General features: G+C 44.6%; 2 protein-coding genes across 4 annotated transcripts in view; one reads left to right on the top strand and one right to left on the bottom strand.

The window, feature by feature from the left end:
* Positions 1-22,339, bottom strand: part of LOC119172233 (uncharacterized) — a 64,672-nt gene extending 42,333 nt beyond the window's left edge. Inside the window, exons 1-2 of the mRNA XM_075893354.1 lie at positions 21,656-22,339; positions 16,929-16,976 (exon numbers count right to left, since the gene is read on the bottom strand). Of these exons, the coding sequence (XP_075749469.1) occupies positions 16,929-16,976; positions 21,656-22,085 (478 nt within the window). The 5' untranslated portion in view covers positions 22,086-22,339. The remainder of the gene's footprint in view (positions 1-16,928; positions 16,977-21,655) is intronic.
* Positions 1-23,508, top strand: part of LOC119172231 (cholinesterase) — a 306,247-nt gene that overhangs the window by 229,801 nt on the left and 52,938 nt on the right. For all 3 annotated transcript variants that reach the window (XM_075893348.1, XM_075893350.1, XM_075893349.1), the window contains one exon: positions 3,125-3,240. The gene's annotated coding sequence lies outside the window, so the exon portion shown is untranslated. The remainder of the gene's footprint in view (positions 1-3,124; positions 3,241-23,508) is intronic.

The raw sequence follows: 23,508 nt of genomic DNA, 5'->3' as shown, positions 1-23,508 counted from the left end.
TCTCGATTTTATTTCAAAAACAGACGACAGAGTATAACCTGGATTATGGCAGGCCCTGCTGTATTTCAACATACAGTTACATAATATTTTCAAGGCTCTGGCGGCTGCTGATTACCAGCTTACCTCATCTCTTGTTTTTGTACTATATTTAGTTGGTTATAAGTAACGGTAATGTTCATTTATGATGTGAATATTTGTTTGTAATAAAATGTTGTGAAATACTGGGAATATTTTGAAAATGGTTGCTCTTCGATAACTATTCTGAGAGTATTCGTTTATCATTTGCATTCAATTTGGGGTCCTCAGTATTCGATCGGTATTCGATACGGCTCCGAAATTTACCATTGCTACAAACCTAGTTGAAAAAGCATCAGTAAGATGCAAAACTAAAAAGTCGTATAAAATAATTTAAATGTCACTGTCACATGCTACGACTATAAAGCACAATTATTGCTGGGACAGGTTAATGGACAAAAGCAGTATAAGTGCTACCATTGCATGAACAGTGGAGTGCCAACTAGCCAGCCAGCAAACGTTATAAGCCCTTTCATCCATCGTTGCCCAGTGTGTCATGTCGTATTCCTCATTCGAGCAAGCGAGGGCGATTGCGACTAGTGCGGGGTGACGCAATGGCCAATCAAACTATAGAAACTGTTATAGTAGTGGCGCTTATTATCAAGCCAGAAGGGCGTAGCTGTATGCGTTAACTCAATGGTACTTTTGTTCTTGTTTTCTTGCTCTCTGTCGCTTTCACATTCCGGCAGGCTTGCGACGTGGAAGCGCTGAAACGGTCTGAGTCGCGGCGCGCGCTGTGCGCACGTTCGAGGCGAGGAGATGTGGATCTGGCAAGCTCCCTGACCTTGACATTGAGGCGTGGAAGATGAGCTGTGGCGCGTTTTAGTTAGGCGATGGGCTAACTAGAGCTGATTGAAGAGCCGCGCTCTGTCCGGGAAGTAGCAACAGCAGATAGCGCTGTGAGGGCGAGGACGCGCTGGCAACGGGACAGCGGCAGTGGCCTTCCCCTTGAATTTTAGGCTAGTGCGTTTGTTTGCTTCTTTATTCATGTCTTGCCGACAAAAAGTAATGCGCCCGCGCTGCGCTACATACTGAGTTGGTAACGCTTGACAGTGAGCATACGGCTCTGGCCACAGCCATGTATGAGCACAAGACATGCTTCTGATGAAAACGCTCGCTGAGCATGAGCCAAACATGTGAAAGACACAGATAGGACGACGCTGCTTTCCATTTTTTTTTTTCATTTTGCGCCTTTTTTCCAGCAGTCCCCAATGCTCGCTCGGTGGAGGCAAACACCACTTAAACAAAGTCGAGTTCTGCTGCCTGTCTCTCTTTTTGGCCCCTCTATCCCTCTCCCCCAGTGCAAGATAGCAAGCCACACGTACGTGTGGTTAATCGCGCTGCCTTGCATCTCTCTCTCTCTCTCTCTCTCTCGACTAATAGATTGAAAATGAAGGTTCAAAAATGAAGAAGGAAACAAAAATACCCGCGTGCCTCAAATACGCGTATTTTATAGGATTCCAAATGGTCATAGCTACTGTGGCGACACCCATCGAGGCGTGCCTCATAAATATATATACTGTGTAATTTTGAAGAGTTAGGAACATCAGCGATTATTCTTTAAGATGGAGGAGAGACCATGTGGATGCGCTTTCAAAAACCGTGGGGATTGTTGACAATTTCCTCTATGGTGGAGCACCTGATTCGACAATGAATTCCCAGCTTCTGTATTTTTATATCCCGACTGGAGCAACTCGCTCACTCTGAGCGAACGGCGGTGAAAGGTACCGCATATGACACAAGGTTTTTTGCAGAGCCTCAAGCAAATCGGGCACCCAAAAAAGGGGGCGTTCGAAATAGCCCCTATGCAGTTGGGGAACATGCTTTGCCCACATATTTCGCAGCTCTTCCCTGTCCCGACTCGTTTCAGTATAAACAGGCACTGCGCCTCTCTAGCTTGATTTGACATCTGGCCTCTAGGTTAAGGTAAGCACCACTTGACCAGAATCGAGTTTAAGCGGCGAAATGTAAGAATGCACAATGCAAAAATGAAGAAGACGGAAATACGTGTATCTCAATATATGAGCACTTTATATGACTTCAAATGGTCCAGAGTAGTCTGGACCTACTACTGGGTGTCTCATGATAATATTGTGTTTTTGTTAAGTTAAATTTCAGGTTATATTAGGCATGGAGAAAAGATCGTATGGGTGCTCCTTGAAAACCACAGGGAAATGTAGGCAACTTTCTCTAGGCTGCGGAATGACTGATTCAAGGGTAACTTTTCCAGCTCTTGAAGTTCTATTCCCTGACGGCAGTGGCTTTCACTCCGATCGAACGATGAGGGCTGTCGTAGATGACACAAGGTCTTGAAGCACACCACATGCCCAGAAAACTTGGTTCGAAAGAATTCCTATATATTTAAGGAGCACGATTAGTCTAAATAACTTCTAGTTCTTTCCTATCACAATTACAGCCGAGTGAGTTTCAGTGCCAACAGACGCTGCGCGTTTTAATTCTGCCATTAGCCGTCGTCAGACTCAGAGTAGTTTGTCCGTGATTCTCCTTGCATCTCGATGGAGAATATGCAGCTTCGCCGTTGTCTCCATACCCACGCTCTCGATAGCGGGTGATTGCGCATGCGCAATTGTACTCGCATTTACTTTATGGTGCCGTACCACTTGGTGATAAACTGTGACAGTTAAACAATGACTAACTGAAAATGCTAAAACTTTCATCTTGTCGTGTTTCGCGAGTGTGTTACTCGGGGGACCTTTAGGTACAAATGGCGATGGGGGTAGCGGCGTGCAGCACATATCTCCGTCACCACCGACGACGTAAGCAGAACAATGCAGTTTTAAGTGGTGCCGTACCAGGACAACGGTGGTGCCAACTAACACTTGGTTTAGGGATCTGTTGGCGTAGTGGCTCACGAGCATTCTTCCCCTAAAGATGCAAGTGTGCTTCAGCCGAATAAGTGAGCAATTGTGTCTAGTTTTATAGTAATAAAGATTAAGCGATAAGCGCTGCAATGGTCCACCTTGCAGCTGTAAACTACCTATTCGTTGATTCACAGCTAACACAAGTACACTTTTTCTTTCTCTTGCAGGTTTGCTCATAAGTGTCAACCTGGCAGTGGACGTCACTTGCACCTAGGGATATGTTGGCATGATGGTACGCAAACAGCTTTCCCCTGTTAGACGCTGCTACATTAACAGGGAGGCGGTGAGTTCTCAGTTTCGCATTCGCTAAGAGTGTAATATTTTTCCTCTTGCTAGCTTACCCAACGAAGCGATCATGCATTACCAACACAAAAACCAGTATATACGTCGGCGCAAATCCAAGGGCAGGCATGTGGCCGTTTGTGGCTGCAGCTGCACCCTCAGTACAGCTGCACGTTCTCAATTTCGCACTTTCCCGATTTCTGAGCGGCTTTAACGAAGTACATGGCTGTGGCCAGAGCTGTACTCACTGTCTAACGTTACCGATTAAGTACGTAGTGCAGCGTGGGCGCATTGCTTTTTGTCGGCAAGACATGAATGAAGAAGCAAACAAATGCACAAGCCTGAAATTCAAAGGGAAGGCCACTGCCACTGTCCCGTTGCCAGCGTGTTTCGCCCCTCACAGCGCTTTCTGCCGTTGCTACTTCCCGGACAGAGCACGGCTCTTCAATCAGCTCTAGTTAGCCCATCGCCTAACTAAAACACGCAACTGCTGAACCTTCACGTCGCAAAGTCAAGGTCAGGGTTACCGCTATTTCAGCTTGCCAGATCCGCTTCGCCTTGCCTGCAATTAGCGCACAGCGCGCCTCGACTGAGACCGTTTCAGCATTTCCCTGTCGTGAGCACGCCGGAATGTGAAAGTGAGAGAGAAAAAATAAAGAATAAAAATAACATTGAGTTAACGAATACAGCTACACCTTTTTGGCTTGGGAGTAAGTGTCAGTACTATTACAGTTTCTATAGTTTGACGGGCCTTTGCATCGCCCCGTACTGGTCGCATTTCTCTTCTCTGGCTCGAATGAGGAATGCGACAAGAGGCACTGGGCAACGACAGGTAAGGGGGTCTATAACTTTGGCTGGCAGGCTAGTTGGCGCTCTACTGTTCATGCAATGGTAGCACTTACAGTGCTTCTGTCCATTAACCTGTCCCAGCAATAATTGTGCTTTATAGGCTTAGCATGTGACAGTGACATGTGAACTATAGTGAACGAATTTTTTTAGTTTTGCATCCAACTGATGACCTTTCAACTAGGGTTGTGCCAATGTTGAATTTTGGAGCCGTATCGAATACCAATCGAATACTGAGGACCGCAATTGAAATACATATGCTGAATGAATACTCTCAGAATAGTTTTCGAAGAGCAATCATTTTCAAAATCGTCCCACTATTTCACAACATTCTATTACAAACAAATATTCACATCATAAATGAACATTACCGTTACTTATAACCGACTAAATATAGTATATACAATAATAAGAGCTGAGGTAAGCTGGTAATCAGCAGCCGCCAGAGCCTTGAAAAGATTATGTAACTGTATGTTGAAACACAGCAGGGCCTGCAATAATCCAGGTGACACTCTGTCGTCTGTTTTGAAATAAAATCGAGACAGAATTACTGACCAAATTTAAACTGAACGCCCCAAGTACAGCGAAAGATGTCATGAAACAGATAAGCCTGTTATCACAACGAGACCCTCGGCAACGAAAGCTTCTAAACATCAGCGTTGGAAGCTGTATCTGCACAAGCAATTTATGCAAGCTCGACAATCGCGTATGTTGTTACTCACAAAGCTGAATGCAGTCGCACTCCGCACCTTCAGTTATTGAGAGATGAGACACGAACTGATGAATGCGATGCAGCTGCAGTGTTAAAACTGAGTAAGAACTGGGTCTTTCAGAGAGAAATGTTGTCATTCGGTAATCAGTATAGCTCCGAGAGTTTCCTAAAAGCTATAGGACTTAATGCAGATCGGTAAATCAGTGATAAAAGAGGAACCTTTAGCTGTTACACAGTTTTGTTATTTTGGAGTTATCCAGCCACTACTGATCATTCGAAACTATTTGAAAGGTAATAGTTGTTTTTAATGTGTAATATTCAATTCGAGTAAAGAATCGATAGAATACCATTGGATTCGTCATTCAAACGTTTCGAATATTCGCAAGCTAATATTTTCTGACTTGAAAACTAACCATAGTTATCAATTTAGGGTGTCGTGATTTCCGGAAGCACAGTGACGCAGGCCGGCGTTTGCCCTTATGAATGTAGGTCTGAACTGCAAGCATTCTGTTAGAAGTCAGAGCTAGTACGTGACGCCATTTCTTTCGACCCTTGCTTCTGAAGCTTGCGCTATAGAACTATCACAGAGTTACCAACTGGCTCTAACAGGCGCTTTTCTAAGTTATGTTCTAACATATATAAAAACCCATCGGTTGACAAAAAATACCGGGTCAGCTCAGATTCACTCATAAAAATAAAACGTATTGGCCTTGGGCCTAACTTGGATTCAGACTCGCGAAAATTGTGTTCACCTGGACAAGTTACTTGGACACGAACTAAAATGTTTTTTTAACCGGACTCACTCTGATTCAAACTCGCCAAAACATTACTCACTAGTACTCACTAAGACTCAGAGTCCGAGTGAGTCGGAGTTCATTAGCACGTAATTGGCCTTCTCTACCATAGTGCCTATGCTTTCTTTAACACCAGTATCTCGTAGCAATCTGTTCTCTATGTGACATTTTTTTAAAAGCCGCAGTCACAGAGAGGGTCTTGAACCCTCTACAGTGTTGTGCCGTCTACGCCTGGGTGTAGTATTCACAAACGCCGACACATTTACTATCGAGGTTACTGACAGCGCCGAGTACAATTATTGTGCCTTAGACGGGCTATTGAGCTACTGATCACCTTTTTTGTGTGTGTGACTTGCCGACTAACGCACACGAGATGCTCCACTTCCGCACTGCCGCAAATCACTTGGACCGAAGCCCCTTCACTGCCGTGAAGAAGCTCATACCAAGAACTTACAAAAGACAACGAAAGTGCTGTTGCATTATCTCGAGGATACCGGACTGATTCGCCATTTTTGATAAACACGGCACTGTTACGTCCGCTGCAACCGTGACTGTTATCTCCTCCGCTCCAACTTTTCTTCCCTCTTCCCCATTACAGGGTAGCCTACCTGGCTCAGCCCGGGTTAACCTCCCTGCCTTTCGCCCTCTACCAGTCACTAGTAACTTTACGTGTGGTGACTTCTGCACGAGTGCCGCTCGATAACTTCTGCCAATGTACGCATGCACGTGATTGTCAGGAACATAACGGGAACTATTTGCTTCGGGAATACAGCTGGGGCCAAATTCACACAACTTTTTCGTAAGGAGTTTTTCACACTGGCCAGCCGGCTTCGCTACTGACACGTCCCACATCATGAATGGCTTAAAGATTATCCTACAAGAACATTTAGCGCCGGACGCCTCTGGGAATACGGGCCAGGAACAATTCAAGTACGACAGCACCTGGGCAGCTGTGAAGGACGCTGTCCTCCGCGTCATTTTTCCAGAAAACGTGCATTTCTGGCTGCCACCGTAGCCGCACGGTTTGTGTGCAGCACCCTTCTTGTGTACTCACTGGAGTTGCGCGCACTTTTTCGCTGACGAACGTAGGAAATTACGTTGCCAGTGCAAGCATTCGACCACCGACAGAGAAGACACGCTCCGCGCCAAAACACAACATTAAAATCCGGCTACAAGGGCGCCCGGCCACGACCTCGACACAGCCGCTATCGATCGGGCCTCGGTCGTTTCCCTCCGGCGCGTCCTCTCATTCTTGCGCTTCGGCGTCTGGGTCGGCGCTCTCGAGAACAACAACCGCGTTTCTCCCGCTGAGTCTGCAACCCGAAACAGCGAGTTGGATGCTAGCGAGCAAGACGAAATCTGAAGCAGCAGCCAACGACGCCGCTGGCCGGCGTTTCCAGTCTTGAGTGAAATAAATTGAATCGGCGATGAAATATTCACGGAGAGTATCGAACGTGTGCCAGTTACACAATAGAGGTTACGCACGATTGTTTGGACTGCGAGTGTTACGAAACCAGCGCGCAGACACAACAGGCTTGAAAAGAGGAAGACGCACGTTGCTGTGCTTGCAGACTTACAGTTGAGCTCAACGATATATCGTTACACAGATTGCTGGCGGGCCAGTTGGTACATGCTGAGCGTGAAATAGTGCGCCTGGACGGGACAAAAAGTTACTAGAAGCACACATATCGGTGTGCATGTATGCTTTTTGTTACTTTTTGTCCCGTCTAGGTGTGCTGCCTCCCATTGAATACCCCATTCTCCCCTTTTTATGTTCTTTTGTTTTGTGTGTATTGGTTTCCTCGAGTTATCACAGCAATAAGCCCAAATTATTGTGCTTGTGTTATTGAGAGTGTGGTCGAAGGTCCTATGCTACATGCAAAAAAAAAAGTGAGCTTCACAACTCCTTTATATTGTGCTGAGATTGAATGATATAGGCTATTGTCGTTGTAATAACAAATAGTCAACGCTAGCTGTCATTCAGCCAACACTAACAATGGCCCAAGACTTTCCAATATTCTGGTAGTATACCGTTAAGTATGGCACGAGAATTTGCTAAAAAATTAATCCCCGACAAAAGTTCACTCTATACTTATGTATAGGGTTGTTTAAGAAGATGCTTCGGAAGGCATTGTCTTAGAGATAGTAAAACTGAGACCGCCCAAGATCGCGTGATTGACTGTTGTGATTGTTTAACGGTGTAGATTCGTGCATAAGAACGTAGCATGAAAAAAAAAAGTTTACTGGCTGAAAAAGTAGGCTAGGGACTCTCACTTGCCCGCCCAAATTGGGTGGTCTTCTTAGTCCAGAAAACCTCTGAGGGCCGCTTTGCGACGGGCGTGTTTATTCTGAAAAAATAATGCCAGCAGATTCTTGACCCGATTGTCTCTTACAAAGACGAAAGTACTAAAGGAATGATGACAAAATTCAACCAGCTCCACTCCGCGGACACCGATGAAACAGCGAAGTTGGTGATGTGTCCTTCGTCAGGCTAACACATGTCTATGCTCCACAAATCTTCCGGATATTCTTGCATCACTGCTCTTTATCAAACCACTTTGTTAAGATGTGAGGTGGTCTCCACGTTTTGTAACCATAAAGTTTCGCGTGACTAGGGTAACGCGCAAGCCATTTGTTGGGCCTAACTGTTGCCTCCTTCCTATTTAGTGGAAGTGTTGTGATGTGGGATTTAACCGATTTTCGTGGCGCATACGCTTTCAAGATCATTATGATTTTTTTTCTCTGTGGCATACACCCATTTGTTTGGGCTAACCTGTTGCCTTCATTTCGAGAGAGAGAGAGAGAGAGAGAGAGAGAACTATTTTAATGGAGAGCTGGAGAAGTTCGGTCTTTTCACCTGACGTGCTACTCCAGGTTGGTGGACCTATGGTGGCTCCAGGTGGTAACTATGATACATACAGTGATAAACACACACAGTGACACACACACGCACTACACTATGTACATCGTTTCATTCAGACTTGTGGCTCGCAATGATGACAGTAGCGCTTCTGTGGCGTGTGAAGCACTGGAGTTGTTATGCCATGGGCCTAGAACAGCAAGTTTGAGTGCCGTTGTAGTTTCAAGGCCACCTTCAGAGACTGTATCTGTGATGCGTGTGCAGAAGGGGTGCTTCGTGAGATTTAGGCAATGTCTGCGGCGCATCCGCCTTCACGGTGTCCACAAGCGTTACCACGAATACCGGACAACAAAGACTTGATCAATAAGAGCTTTGCTATTACAATAATGAATAGCTGTTACAACGCTCGGCCGAGCTGCTGACGAGAAAACGAGACTGACATGCACCACTGTCGTCGCGCTTGGTGTTGTGGAAAACAAGCCGGGACTCTTCTCGTATAGTCACTGCCGCATCGCTAGGGATGCTTGATGGAAGAGTCACGCTCACTCGGGTCGCCCCTCTTATCACCTGCCCACAACGGCTTGTCAACCGGCGGGATTTGTGTCTGTGTATTGCGGCAAGAGTCGCTGTTTGCTGCCAGGTTCGAAAACTACTCGGTGACGCAATGATGCGAGACTGAACGACGGCTGGGTCGTGTTTGTCTAGCACGACACTCCCTGCACACAGCTGCTGCGGCTCTACACCGCCTACTGACGCAAGTATGGCGCCAAATTCAATTCAGTAAAAGGTAGAAAAAGAAAAAAAACAGCGCAGCGGAAGCGCACTGGGAGGAAGAAACATATATGAAAGAAAAAAAAACAGGATAGTTAATCTGGTACTAGTAATGGGTTCGCTGCCCTGCAGAGGACCCTGTGGTACACCCTGGATGATGGCCTGGAAGGCTACTCAAGTTTGCAGGATACGATAGCAGTTTCTAGAGTGTAGAAGGTAGATAACAGACGAATAGAGGGTGACTGCTCATTCGCTGTATACTAAAGATACGAATGATAGATTAACCGCACCGACAACTGCGGTGTGTCATCAAGAGTGATATAACAGTTCGTACATTCGCTTACTCACAAGAGTACTCTACAGCTACTCGTTTAGCCTTGTTAAGATGAAGTTTTTGGAATCACCACAAGACTTGTAGGAGTAGCCAATGCATGAGACCTTTTGGTAATTGTGCTCAGAATTAAGAGCTATCCAGAGTACTGCTTATTAGTGTCCCATATTTTCGTTTTTTTGTGTGTGATTCAAGCGTAGCCTATCTACGATCCTGTAAAAAGTAACACTGAAAGCTGAGGCTCCATTCAGACATCGTTGTAGGCCCGTAGCACCGAAGCAGAAGCGTTGCGACTGTGTTGATTTAAAAGAGCCTAAAGGCTTATGGTCGTGCGGTAAATTTGATGAACGCGAAGCCCTCTAGAAATGTTCTAGCTAATCTACACAGCAATACAATCTAGTTAGCCAGCTAACTAGGTTGTATTCGCCTGTACTACGGGTTTACAAAGAATAAGCTCCGGGGGTTTTGCTACAAGGAGCGTCGTGTAAGGTAGGAATGTTCGTATTCCATTATGGTTAGCTCGAATAGAAAAACACTAAAAGACGGAAAAGATGCGAAGCCGTGTATCAGTTGCTGCTGAGCTGCTTATTACGTGTTGCACTACGCTCGCGCGTAACAGATGCGATAAGTTCAGAAAAAAACAAAAAGAAGGCAAACTTTTGTTCTCTTCTATGCTCTTGCTTAAACATTTCTACATCATCGTGCTCGTAAATCTAACCTTAGTGTACGCAGTACCACGGTAACGTCATCAGTGAACACGATATACCATTCTTTAAAAAAAAAAATATTCGGCAGACTCCACGTAGCTTGGGAATCAGTGCTGTGCGAAGTATACGGACGGAAGGTAGCTGTGGTGTAATCTTACTGAGTGCAACGTTACGAAATGTATGTAATGTACAAATGTTGTATGTACAGACAATTGTTGAACTGCTACCTATGTTTTGAATGCAAATCCATTCCTAGCGTAGTGCAGCCACTAAGGACTCCTACCTACCTACCTACCTACCTACCTACCTACCTACCTACCTACCTACCTACCTACCTACCTACCTACCTACCTACCTGCCTACCTACCTACCTACCTACCTACCTACCTACCTACCTACCTACCTACCTACCTACACTGCTACTTTACCTTGAGTCAACAAACCTGAGCGACCGCCTGTAAACTGTGTGTGCTCCCCGAGTGTGCTCGTGATTGTGTGTACCTTCTCATCTTTCTGCAACCTCTTTTCTCCCCTTTATCCCTTCCCCAGTGCAGGGTAGCAAACCGGATGTGCGTCTGGTTAACCTCCCTGCCTTTCCTTGTATCATTACCTACCTACCTACCTACCTACCTACCTACCTACCTACCTACCTACCTACCTACCTACCTACCTACCTACCTACCTACCTACCTACCTACCTACCTACCTACCTACCTACACTGCTACTTTACCTGAAGTAAACAAACCTGAGCGACCGCATGTAAACTGTGTGTGCTCCCCGAGTGTGCTCGTGATTGTGTGTACCTTCTCATCTTTCTGCAACCTCTTTTCTCCCCTTTATCCCTTCCCCAGTGCAGGGTAGCAAACCGGATGTGCGTCTGGTTAACCTCCCTGCCTTTCCTTGTATCTTTATCTCTCTACCTACCTACCTACCTACCTACCTACCTACCTACCTACCTACCTATTTACCTACCTACCTACCTACCTACCTACCTACCTACCTACCTACCTACCTACCTACCTACCTACCTATTTACCTACCTACCTACCTACCTACCTACCTACCTACCTACCTACCTACCTACCTACCTACCTACCTGTCTGTCTGTCTGTCTGTCTGTCTGTCTGTCTGTCTGCTTACGTCACGAGGCTTTCGTCATCGCCCCCTTAGCTTGGTGTTGACCAATATTAGTATGAGAGGATAAGAGGCGCATGATGAATGTCTGGCAGGTCATGAAGTCAATAGCGTGAAAATTTCGTCACGTACGTCGCGGAGCCCATTGCATGACAACCGCATACTGTAGGCCGCGCTATGCGCCAGAGGTAATTGACAGTTTATATATACGTAGGAACGGCGAGAATAGTCGTTTGAAATTTCAATGCGAGAGCGCTGAAGCTGAGATTTATTTAAGACATACTGCAAGCCCATTGAAGGGCCCAAGCAGGAGGGGCATCACGAGAAAAACAAAATTTAGGCACAATACACATGATACACTGATTAAAATAGTTTGAACAAATACAGGAATGCATCAAAGTTACAAAAATCCGCAATACACGTGGTACACTGTTGGAAATCGACAGCTTTTATCATACGAATGCAGAAAATCAATGTCAGAATACCAGCAAGAATACAACCCGAGAATTCTGCGTGATATTCCCATATTCTACCACAGAGCAACGCCAGGTGTCGAAACTGCTTTTGAAAAAGACCTTATGCGGGCGCATTGTTGAAGAAACATGAATTGTGGTTGCTGTTGTGGCTATCTAACCCATTAAACATTACATATGTAATTTAATGATGGTGGCGTTTCGTCAGGCTACATTCAGAGAATACAATTCATACGAGCAATGTGCTGCTTACATACACATGAAGGGTCCCCGAAGACGTGCCCAACCAGTATCATATATCATACATAAATCAGGCAACTGAACACGGGTACGGGTCAGGTGTCTGGTATACGTGTGATGTACGATATTGGTTGGGGACGCGTTCGCCCCTTAGGCAAACGGACAGCACACTTCCCGTTTGAATTGCATTGCCTCACTAATACCCGGCCATGGTCGAAAGGTAAGAATAGAAGTTTTTGTCCGTACGCCCATACAGTCGAATGCCTATGAAGTTGATTGATTGATTGATTTGTGGGGTTTAACGTCCCAAAACCACCATTTGATTATGAGAGACGCCGTAGTGGAGGGCTCCGGAAATTTTGACCACCTGGGGTTCTTTAAAATGCCTATGAAGTTCTGGATACACTGAAGGCAATTCAAGCATATTTATAAATCCTGGCTAAAGTGACTTGAAACACTATATATATATATATATATATATATATATATATATATATATATATATATATATATATATATATATATATATATATATATATATATATATATATATATATGGGAAAGAGGTGTATACCTAAGGGCTCGTTTTTCCCTATTTTGACACAATAATAATGAGATCTAACAGACAATTATGCCAAGAAATGTATAGGGGAAGTTATTAGAACTAACGTAAAATAAATAAGAAGAAAGAAAAGTGGGTGAAAAAATAACTTGCCGTGAGCAGGAATCGAACCTACGACCTCTGAATAACGCGTTCGAAGCTCTCTCTTTCTATATATATATATATATATATATATATATATATATATATATATATATATATATATATATATATATATATATATTCTGATGACAACGACTGTTGAATCCAAAGCTCTGCGACTGTATATAAGCACTCAGTTCCCACGTGCCCTAATATCTTCAAAGTTTCAAATGGCAAGGCCAGTGCACCAGTAAAAAAAAAAGTAGTAAGCGAGAGACAGCACGAAGACTTATACGACTTTCCTGGTTTCCTGCATGACTGGAGCATTATTATTATTATTATTATTATTATTATTATTATTATTATTATTATTATTATTATTATTATTATTGAGTAAGAGCAAAGCGTCCATTGCTTTTTCCGAATAAGCTATAATATGCCTAAAGCTCGTATTTTCTGAACAAAAATGCCCCGTAATTTTTTCGAAGCTGGCGCCTTATAAAGCAATAGGACGTTTCTTTCTGTCAAGCGAATACACGAAACAATGGTTTCTGTATTTCACTCGTCGTCGGCAAAATAAATGCTGAATATAAGTACACGTGAAAATATTTAGTGCCTTCTCTTTTTTGGGGTGACAGTCAGGTGTGAACGGTGCGAGAAGGTTGTGTTCCAAGTTACGACGGGTTTATAGGAGCGCAACTTTTCTTCACGAAGGGCCTGCAGAAGCTATTCCTGTCTGATGACTTTCAGACACAATAGTGCCGAATCGCACGTGTCAGCGTGACCCGAATGAATACAGTCACTCAATGACACGGCGTGCTGTGTTAAGCGATGATGAGATGTTCCTATAGTAAAATATTGTCCACCTCTTTGAGTGACTGGTATTTATTTCACGATACGCAAACTTGTCATTTTGCACAGGCAACAATATGCCAGAAACATCTTGCTCGCAATTTTTCTTAGTCGAAAGCAGCGGTCATTGTATTGTTTACCTGCCTACAACTTCAAAAGTTATCCGGCGCTTGTTTCGCTCAGAAAGGGTTTGTTTTAGCTGAATTTTTTTTCATATTTCTACATACATCTACAGCCCTGTACAAACAGGTGTTTGCAAAGGTTGAGGAACAGAAAAAATCAAACAAATAAAAGCGCGAACAATGCCGCGAAGTTGTACAATAGACACAAAAAAATGAAAAGACGTTTGCCATAGATGACCAAGCAGCAAATTATCGTAAACGCGTACTCGTACGTCTATCTTGTTTGGGGCTCGAGTTATTGCTTTTACGATATGGAAATCGCGCGTTAAACCTGCAGCTTCAGTAGGCCGCTTGCCAGATATGCATAACCAATAGGAAAAAAAAAAAGAAAGAGAAGTAGTTTACTCCGGACTTCTTTGCGAGAGCAAGTCGATCATTTAAAACAACAAACGAAGAACAATTTAGGCGGTGATAATTTGCATATTTTACTAGTAATAGCTCCTACGGTACTTTTACTGGAATATGGGACACCTATACCGTGGTTCTGTCGTGTGTGCCAAATTATGTGTTTGGCACAGATATGGGAACTTTTGTTTATCATAAAATAGTTTCGGTTTTACTGCTGAGTAACTGGCTGACTGACTCGTTGATCGTACCCAACAGCTGCAGATAAAGCGATGGTGGCCTCTGGTGGTGACGTTATGTGAATCAATGTCAGCCTGTTATTGTAGTTGAAAAACTTCTTTTACACGACAAAAATGTAGTGCAACTTTAAAGTCTGGTTTTTTTCTTTCTCGTAAGACACAATGTTAATGAAAACTAACAGGCAGTGATGCCAAGGAAGGATTTAGGGTTGTTATTAGCAGTAATTGTAGTTCAATGCTGACAAAAAAAAATGGGGGGTACCCAGATAGGTAACTCGCCGCTTATGAAGACCGAACCTGCGACCATGGAATAACTGTTCCGATTCTCCACCAACTGTGCTATGATGATGGTCATCCTCCAATCTACTTTTGGGGGTACATAGGTGCATTTAAACGTGGAGTGTAACGACGGTGAAATGATAAAGGCATTTGTATCTTCAAGAAAAGCTAACGCTTGTGAATCGTGCGCATGGTCTTTTGTGCGCCTCTAAGAGTGCATTAAATGATCTCGAGGAAGTGAGTGTTTCGATTTGGTATAGTTTACTCTGCTAAGTGAAATGCCAACAATTCATTTTTCAGGCTGAAGACAACCGACGGTCAAATTCCTTTTGCTGTCTCGAAAAAAAAAGCATAAACCAAGATGTCGCTTGTCGAGAAACAGGTGTCCTTCACTAAACGGACATTTTTGTTTCAACATTCTATAGCGGTGGTTCCAGGTAGGATAAAGAAATTTATGCCACCACGCTCTCACCGTTCTGCTGATTTCCTCGTTGGAATCTCAACATGGCAAGCATACATATCAAGCATAGTGAACAAGTCCAGGATACTGCACGAGTGTATATATTGCGACGGATGATTTTGCATGAACGTAAAAGAAGCACTCATCGTTAGGGCAGTGCGGCAAAGTTTTGAAGGGTGCAGTGAATTAACGTGTCATTTAAAATGGGGAAAGAGCACATGTACCGCTCACGTGGTGAAACTCCAAGTTTCACTGTTAATATTGTATACGCATTACACATACACGCGCGGTCACAGGGGAGGTACAGATGTAGAAGGGCGATAACTGCCATCTGGAGGGACACAACGCCTGCATATTAGTTCGGGGGGAGTGAATCTATGAAGAAATGAAACTTGGAAGGAGAGAAAGATGAAGAAAAATGGAAAAGTAACGAAAAATAATGGAGACTCGGACCAAAAAATAACCTGAATAAGTAAAAAACACACAAACAAAATACATTCCATCTTGTTCACACCATGTAAACTACCTATACCTAAAGCATAAAAGTACAAATGTAGACAGATGACACGAGAAATCGCACAATAACAGATGCTCTAACTTCAAGATATCATCAGTGTAGTAATTTACCATGCGACACTTTCAGATGAAGGCAGTAATCCAGTTGTGCTCTGTGTCCATGATGCACACGTTCTACCCGTCAATGTTTAACTAGCGATGACACTTGCATATTCATCTTGTTCTTGACGTCATAACAATGTTTCGTTCCACCTCCAGCTCATTTTCATTTCTCAATATTTTTTTATCTGATTCTTTATAAACTGGCCGCAGTAAAGGCAAGAATTAGGTGTGCCGCAGTCTCCAAGTTTCCGATGTCATTTTCATCACTTTTTTTTAGACGAAATGGGGCCAGTCCTTGCTGTGCATTCGAAAAGTCGTCTTGCTCAAGAATAATCAGTATATCTAAACTACAGCCCCGCCGTGGTGGTCTAGTGGCTAAGGTACTCGGCTGCTGACCCGCAGGTCGCGGTATCGAATCCCGGCTGCGGCGGCTGCACTTTCCATGGAGGCGGAAATGTTGTAGGACCACGTGCTCAGATTTGGGGGCACGTTAAAGAACCCCAGGTGGTCGAAATTTCCTAAGCCCTCCACTACGGCGTCTCTCATAATCATATGGTGGTTTTGAGACGTTAAACCACACATATCAAATCATCTATATCTAAACTACTGCCTATCATATAGCCAGTGATAGAATTTTGTTTGGTCTGTGTCAGCCTGCTTGCCGTAAAGAGGTTGATGTTCATACCTACCTGGTTACTCCATTTATACATGGTTTGTAGCGTACGAAATGGTTAATTATACACAGAAATGGACAGGTAATGCAAAACATGTCAGAAACTCAAACGAAGTTTCAGAAATAATAGCGCACTCAACCATTCACCTACAGAAGTTTACTTAGCATTATAACGTTGACTTGCAACACATACCACATCGAAATAAAGACACTTATTAGAGAAGTATAATTTTCGCTTCTATTTATCGGAGGTAGCGACAACCCATTTCCTAGAAGAAGTGACAAGCATATAGTAAATATATAGGAATACTAATTTGTCTGTCCATCGAGGTGAACCAGGGCTACAATAAACACCAGATCCCTAAAACAAAAATAACAGCACCATCGAAATCTTAGGCATACTACAGGCATCGCAATCATACCCTGACGCTTATATAGCGAGCACGTACACTGTGACGTCAGAGCTTACCTGCTGTGATGAGGACATCAGGGCTGCGGTGGTGGCTGCCAGCGTAGTCTGAAACAGGTATTTTGCTTATTTAACACTCCAGAGTCAAAATGAACGAAGATTTTACGCACGCATGTATGTATGTATGTATGTATGTATGTATGTATGTATGTATGTATGTATGTATGTATGTATGTATGTATGTATGTATGTATGTATGTATGTATGTATGTATGTATGTATGTATGTATGTATGTATGTATGTATGTATGTATGTATGTATGTATGTATGTATGTATGTATGTATGTATGTATGTATGTATGTATGTATGTATGTATGTATGTATGTATGTATGTATGTATGTATGTATGTACGTACGTGCGGTCGCACCCAACTGCAGATACAAGTTTCAAGTATAACGGTTGCTTTTACTTGAAACTTGCATAATGCATCGTGGGATAAAAAAAATCAGCAAAGGCGACGCAAGCTCTTTACTAAAAGAAGTCATCCTTGCCCATCATACACGTTGTTGCTGTCAACACCAGCGGGGAAGTCAGGTGGTCCCTCGAAGCGTGCGAAATTAACGACTGTAAATGAGCAGCCGTAACTTGACGGAGAGTGAACGTTATGAGTTGTGAGGATTACGCGGTCGCAATGTGAGAGGCCAAATATTTAACTCATATACCTAACACCTTCTTACAGCTGACCAGGGCAGTAAAAGAAGAGGTCAAGTCATAAACAGTGGGCAATATAACTGGTCGCCGGCACCTCACTTACCGCTACCATTATCCCGGGGCCTCGCTTTATAGTTTGCCGCCTGACTGGTCTACAGTAGGCGAAGTAGCAGCAATTACAAGCAACCATAAACAAGATAAATCTAGTTTATATTGCTTACAGACAGTAACAACGTGATGTTTAATTTAAACCTGCATTCAAGATACGCGAGTACAAGTAAATCGTTTGATTAAAACCACGAAGCACACGAAAATACAAAAATGTAAAAAAAAGGACAGACATCGCTCTTACCTTTCTCTTGTTTCTCCTAGCCATCGCTCAGGTTTCTTTTTTCTGTGGCGTATTGGCGGCTCGTTTGCATTATTCGACGATCTCAATTACTGACTTCAGTAAAAATGCAATGTCAGGTTTGTTTTATGGCATGACTCTTAATCCTTACATAAGCTACGCAAAACAAAAATCTACCTAAAACCTAGGTAGACCGAAGTATGACAATGTTAGCTGGTTTTAATCAAAACACGTTATGGTTGGAAGGCAGTATAATATATATGTTTCAAAAGCACTTAGTGTGAACATACTAAAACATCTAACGGCTTGATAAAAAAAAAGAACACTTCGTAAAGACTCTTAAATCTGTAAGGGCAACTTGAGTATAAACAATTATGTTTTAATAGCTGCACCCGCACAATAAAAACAACACAAAGTGACCATTTTTTTATGCTGTGTTCCTTCAAAGTACTTCTCATTGTTAAGAAATAACGTTTAGGAGCAGTATGACCATTTCTGATCTCAAGTGACCAAACATAAAATACAGAGTATATACAAAGTTTTGGTTTGCCAGCTTTTAATCACACAAGTCCTCGTATTTTGCGCCAGCAACGAAAAAGAACACGGCATCGGTCACTTACATTTTTCGATGGCGCAGCATCACAGAATCTAAATATATCCAATCACAACGTTCACTATATTACCGTTAATTAATCTGCTGAGATCTATAATCTCACGACACACTATTGACACAAGTTTCATACAAAAATGTATATTGCTCTCCGTGTTCTATCAGTGACCACAATATTCTTATAGAGGCCAGGAACGAAATTGTCATCAAAGTATTCTAGCTTCTATACTCTTCACAGCCTTGCTAAAAAAGTCAAATTTTACGCGTATTTTTCTCGTTTATGTATCGTTGCTCGTAGACGAAAAGGAACGCGCCGCTTTCAGTGACATTTGAAGAGCGGCTATCGCAGTTAGCCGGACAAAACTTTAATCGAAACCAGTGGGTAACACAAAGCACGATAAAAACACCTAATTTCCTTGCAGCTTACTATATCTAAGACAGCCAAAATAATATTTAAGATGTCCTAATGCTCTGCTTGAGTGACATTTTCGCACAAGACCAAGGTAGTAACTATTTCAACTCTTTTAGAACGAGGTAAATTTAACACTTCACCGCAAACTTGAAGGTCAAGCCAGTATCATAGATAGGAAATGTGTAACATTAAGTATAGTGAGCGACATCCGTGAACAAACATAAATGTTAACCGGCAAAGGGCTTTTATACAAAAGGGCCCCTCAGATCGCTAGTATTCTGATGGTGGTGCGAAGATTGAAGTCAGAGACAATGTGCACAACAAATTGGCAGTAGTGATAGCGCTATAATTCATGAAAACTGCAAAACTGCATTGTCATGTCAAGGTTACGATTATTTAAAATTGCCGGATACCTTCCTAGCGTTGAATGACAAAGGGTTCAGATATAACGTTTCAGAATAAAAGCATGGCATAATGCTCGATACGAAATACCAGCAGCAAGTTCTAAGAAGGAGCAAGACAATTCGAAGTAGGAAGTAGACCAAAAAAGTGGAAGGGTGCTGGTTGACCAGCAGCCTTCCTGTTCTTTTGTTAGACCATCCAAAAGTGACTCAGAACTTTCACTTGTGGCACACACAATCGAACCATCGGACAACCCTAATCAATGCTCGTAAGACAATGACAGGGCGCATCCGAAACCACCGAAAGGGAGAGCTGACAACAGCTTCAGAATATTCAAACAGTTATTAGAAAGCGTAGCGAAAACGACGTAGACATAATCGCAGCCTGATACACTAAACTTAAGAAGCCCCATGGCAAACACACGTAACATTATGTGCCTTTCGAAAGGCACATATTGTTACGAAGCACGTCACTTGTAGTTTATCATGCATACTGCATAAGTAAAACAGCCTTGTTAAACGCTTCAAGTCCATTAAGTAAAACATGGCGAGCGCCCGTGCATACTACACATGAGTATGTTGCAACATATGACAGTGCACGAATGCAATGCAAGGCAGCGCTGTCAGTGCTGTATTTGAAACATCGACGTACCACATGCCGTGCATCGATGTTGCACTACACGCCATGCAATATAATCGTAACATGGTGGACAGTCCTAATCGTTTCAAGACTTAACAAACACCGATTGCATCGCAAAACAAATGAGTAACGGTTGAGAAGACAGGAGTGGCAGAGCCTGTCCTGTATTCTAATTTCGTACTCCTTACACAGTCAAAGCTCATTCTGCACTTCACTCTTTGCATCGAAGCGAATAATAACAATAACATATCTTGGACCGCATGTCGCGCCAATCGGTTTCATTTTCCGTCCTCTTAGCACTTAGCCATTGGGTCAGACGCTTCCATGCCACCGCCGGGCCAGCATGAGCGAATCGGCGGGACGAGAGAGGAATGCAACGAAATCGATTGTTACAGAAATTGTCATGAATAGCTTTAGCACAAGGGCAAGTAAAAGCAAACAAAACGGCAAAAATTACTCGGACAGAGTATTCAAATATTAAGGGTAGATAGCTGCTCGCTGCACTTGGAAGCGCTGGCACCAAAGCACAGAAAGTTAACAATCGTCCCGAATCTTTGACTTGGTACAAGACCCGTTGACCTGGGCAGAGAGATAGTGAGAAAGAAATAATGAAGCTGAGTTCACACGCTACGAAACAAATTAGTCTAAAGTGAGATTTCAAGGTCTTCGCGTGTCTCGCACCGAGCAACTACAACGCCGAGGCACGGCGCGAGTGAGAAAGCGAGAGAGAAGAGGGAGAGAGAAAAACGATGGGCCTAGGGCAGAAGATTACAAAGAAAAAATGGCGGAAGACCTTCGGGCATGCCAACTGGCCACATTGGGCGTCGTTCAGAGGGATCATTTTTATTTGCACCCTCCCTTCTGCACCGTGCGCGAAGATCGCTACAAATTATCGTTACGTCTAATGAGGATATTCCCGAGTGGATCGCCGCCCTCCGTGGCCGCGCAGTTCCCAGGTACGCGCTCTCTACTCGCTATGGTCAGACCCTTGCCTAGAAACCAGCGCATGCAAAGAGGCGCTTCCGCCAACCAGAATGAACTTGCCTGCCTCGCTCGGCATGCAGATACGTCAGTTCAAGACGTCACACCCGGAGACATGGCGCCGGCGGGATGGCAACTGCGCCGATTGGTCGCCCCAGATACTGCCACGTGTGTGTTCCCCTCCGAGCCACGGCTCGGATCACTTTTTTTTCTTTATTCGTGCCTCCATACAATCTCTCTGTCGATTCTAAGATCAAACCAGGAAGCTAAAGATCGTCGCTATTACCGTGCAAGAGACGAGAATGCCGCCAATTATAGTTCACTCGGGATCGGCAAATGTGTAACCCTAAAACCGGAAGGAGAGTGTGAGCGGTGTTGCAGTGCGCGAACAATGTAGGTGTGCTGTTGCTGCACGGCACGAGTTTTGCGCAACAGGCCTTCCCGCCGCCATTGCTGTCGCGGAAGTGTTCCCAAGACGCCTAAGATCAGAGAAGCGCACGCACTCGCGGTTCCTCGGACGCGCGACGTCTCTGTCGGCAGACCCCTGGAGGAACGCTACTTCCTCGCCTCGTCCCCTCTTTCTCTCGCTGTTCTCGAAGACGTTACCGGTCGCGGTCTGTTAACCCTTTTGGCGGCGCCCACAGCGGTGGTGCGCGCGAGGCATAAGCGGAGACACCCACCGTTGGCGGCGAACGAGTTTGTCGAGCTGACCAGGGCCGGTGGTTTGACCACGTCCGTTGGGGGCGGCTGGTCGAGCAAGCTCTTGGGGTCGACCTCCTCGAACACAGCTCGGCCGCTCGCCTCGTCTTGGACCTGGGCTCGGCGCAGCGCGACCTGCTGCGCCATGACCACCTGGCGCTCGGCGATCAGATTGCACTTTGGGCAGACACAGATGCGGTATGGGCAGTAGCGCTTGTGGCCACGCACGGCCACTTTTCGGTTGTGGTTCCGGCACCGGGCGCACTGGGGACTTCGGGTCGTCGTAGTCTTCGCCGAAGTCTTGGTCACGCTGGCGGAGGTCGCCGAGGCGGCGCCGGAGGAGGTGCCCGGCAGCTTGCTGGGGACCTTCCCGGGGCCGTCGGCGGGCGTCCGAGACTCCATGAGGATCATTTCCCTAGCAGGCCGCCCGGGGAATTCCCTGGTGCCCGGTGTACGGGGAACGCCGGCGACTCCGATCTCGCTCCAGTCGGGGCAGCCGCGCTGAGCATCGGCCCGTCTCGCGCTAGCTTGGTTAGGGGGGGTGCCCGACACCGGCGCGCCAGACGACTGGGGCGACGCGCGGCGGATAAAGTACAAATCGCGCGAAGAAAACGCCTCTCTCTGCCGCCGCCTCCTCGCCCCCTCGCCTGACTTGACTCAACTTCACAAACGTAAACGATGAGGTAAAGCCACGTGACGAGTTCGCCCCTAGCGCGACCTGACGAGTAAAGGGGGAAGCCGCCTTCGCGCGCTGCGTTTCCTGACTAGTTTGTTTTTTTCTGGTCCCTTCTTTAGGCGCGCGCTTCGCCCGAACTCGTCCGGCCTGGCGGTGTGTTGAAATGGACTTCCAGACAGAAAGAACGTTGCTCCCGGCGGCGTCTGCGGTTTGCTCTGTTAGTCAGCTGCCGCACGGAACAGGCTGACGAATTATTGATCAGATTACTACGCTCACTCCTTCACCTCCTTATGATAATCGAAGAGAGGTTCACGAACGACGTTGCATCATCGCGGGGTTTGGCAAGTTGCTTTTTCGCGCTCGCTGCCTATTTATATTACCACCGTGGTTGCGGACCTCTCCCCTCTAACTCGCGGACATGGCTTGCTGCAACAAACAGACTAGTGTTTCATATTTTTGTGTAGGAGGTCTGACTGCGTCCATTGCATCCAGGCATTTTCTTTGAAAACGGCAGTATGGTTACGTTGGTAAACGTTACAATCCCAGATTTAAGAGCACGTAGATCGCAGGAATGTCTCAATTAGGAGAACGCAGTAGAAATACAATTTTCAGTGTAAAAATAAACAATATTAATTGGGAATGCTACTGATTGATAGTTGCAGGAATATTATTTATGTTTAAATGACATGAGCCTTTAGCAGAGCACTGGTGTTTAGAAATTAAAACATGTTCATTGATTTTCGTAACGGGGCTGCGTAGTTGTGTATCGCATTCACGCAATGTAAATCTGATAACGATTTTGAAACGAAAGCCAGTTTCACTAGTAGCTGTGAATTAAACATTGAAATTACATCAATGCAACATGAACAAGGTTCTCCAAAACGTGGCAACGAACCTGTGGAGGTTGCAGAGTTAGCTCACTTTTTTCAAAGTTATGCAATAACACAGCAACAATAAGCGCCGATGAAAAAGCCTCAGAGGACAAAAACGTTAAAAACAGAAGGAGATAATTTCCTGTATTATTCGTCGAATTTCCAAGGCGCATGCAGAGAAATGTATGACGGGACTATCGATGCCAGCTCAAGGGTAGCCGAAGCGACTGATTCATTACTCGGCTATCTTCATTTTGAAATTCATGATAATGTTGCCTCACTAACG

Source organism: Rhipicephalus microplus, chromosome 4 (assembly GCF_043290135.1).
Source record: "Rhipicephalus microplus isolate Deutch F79 chromosome 4, USDA_Rmic, whole genome shotgun sequence".
Classification (NCBI taxonomy): Eukaryota; Metazoa; Arthropoda; class Arachnida; order Ixodida; family Ixodidae; genus Rhipicephalus; species Rhipicephalus microplus.
Note: the sequence above shows the minus strand (reverse complement) of the source record. Positions and strands in the feature narration are given on the sequence as shown.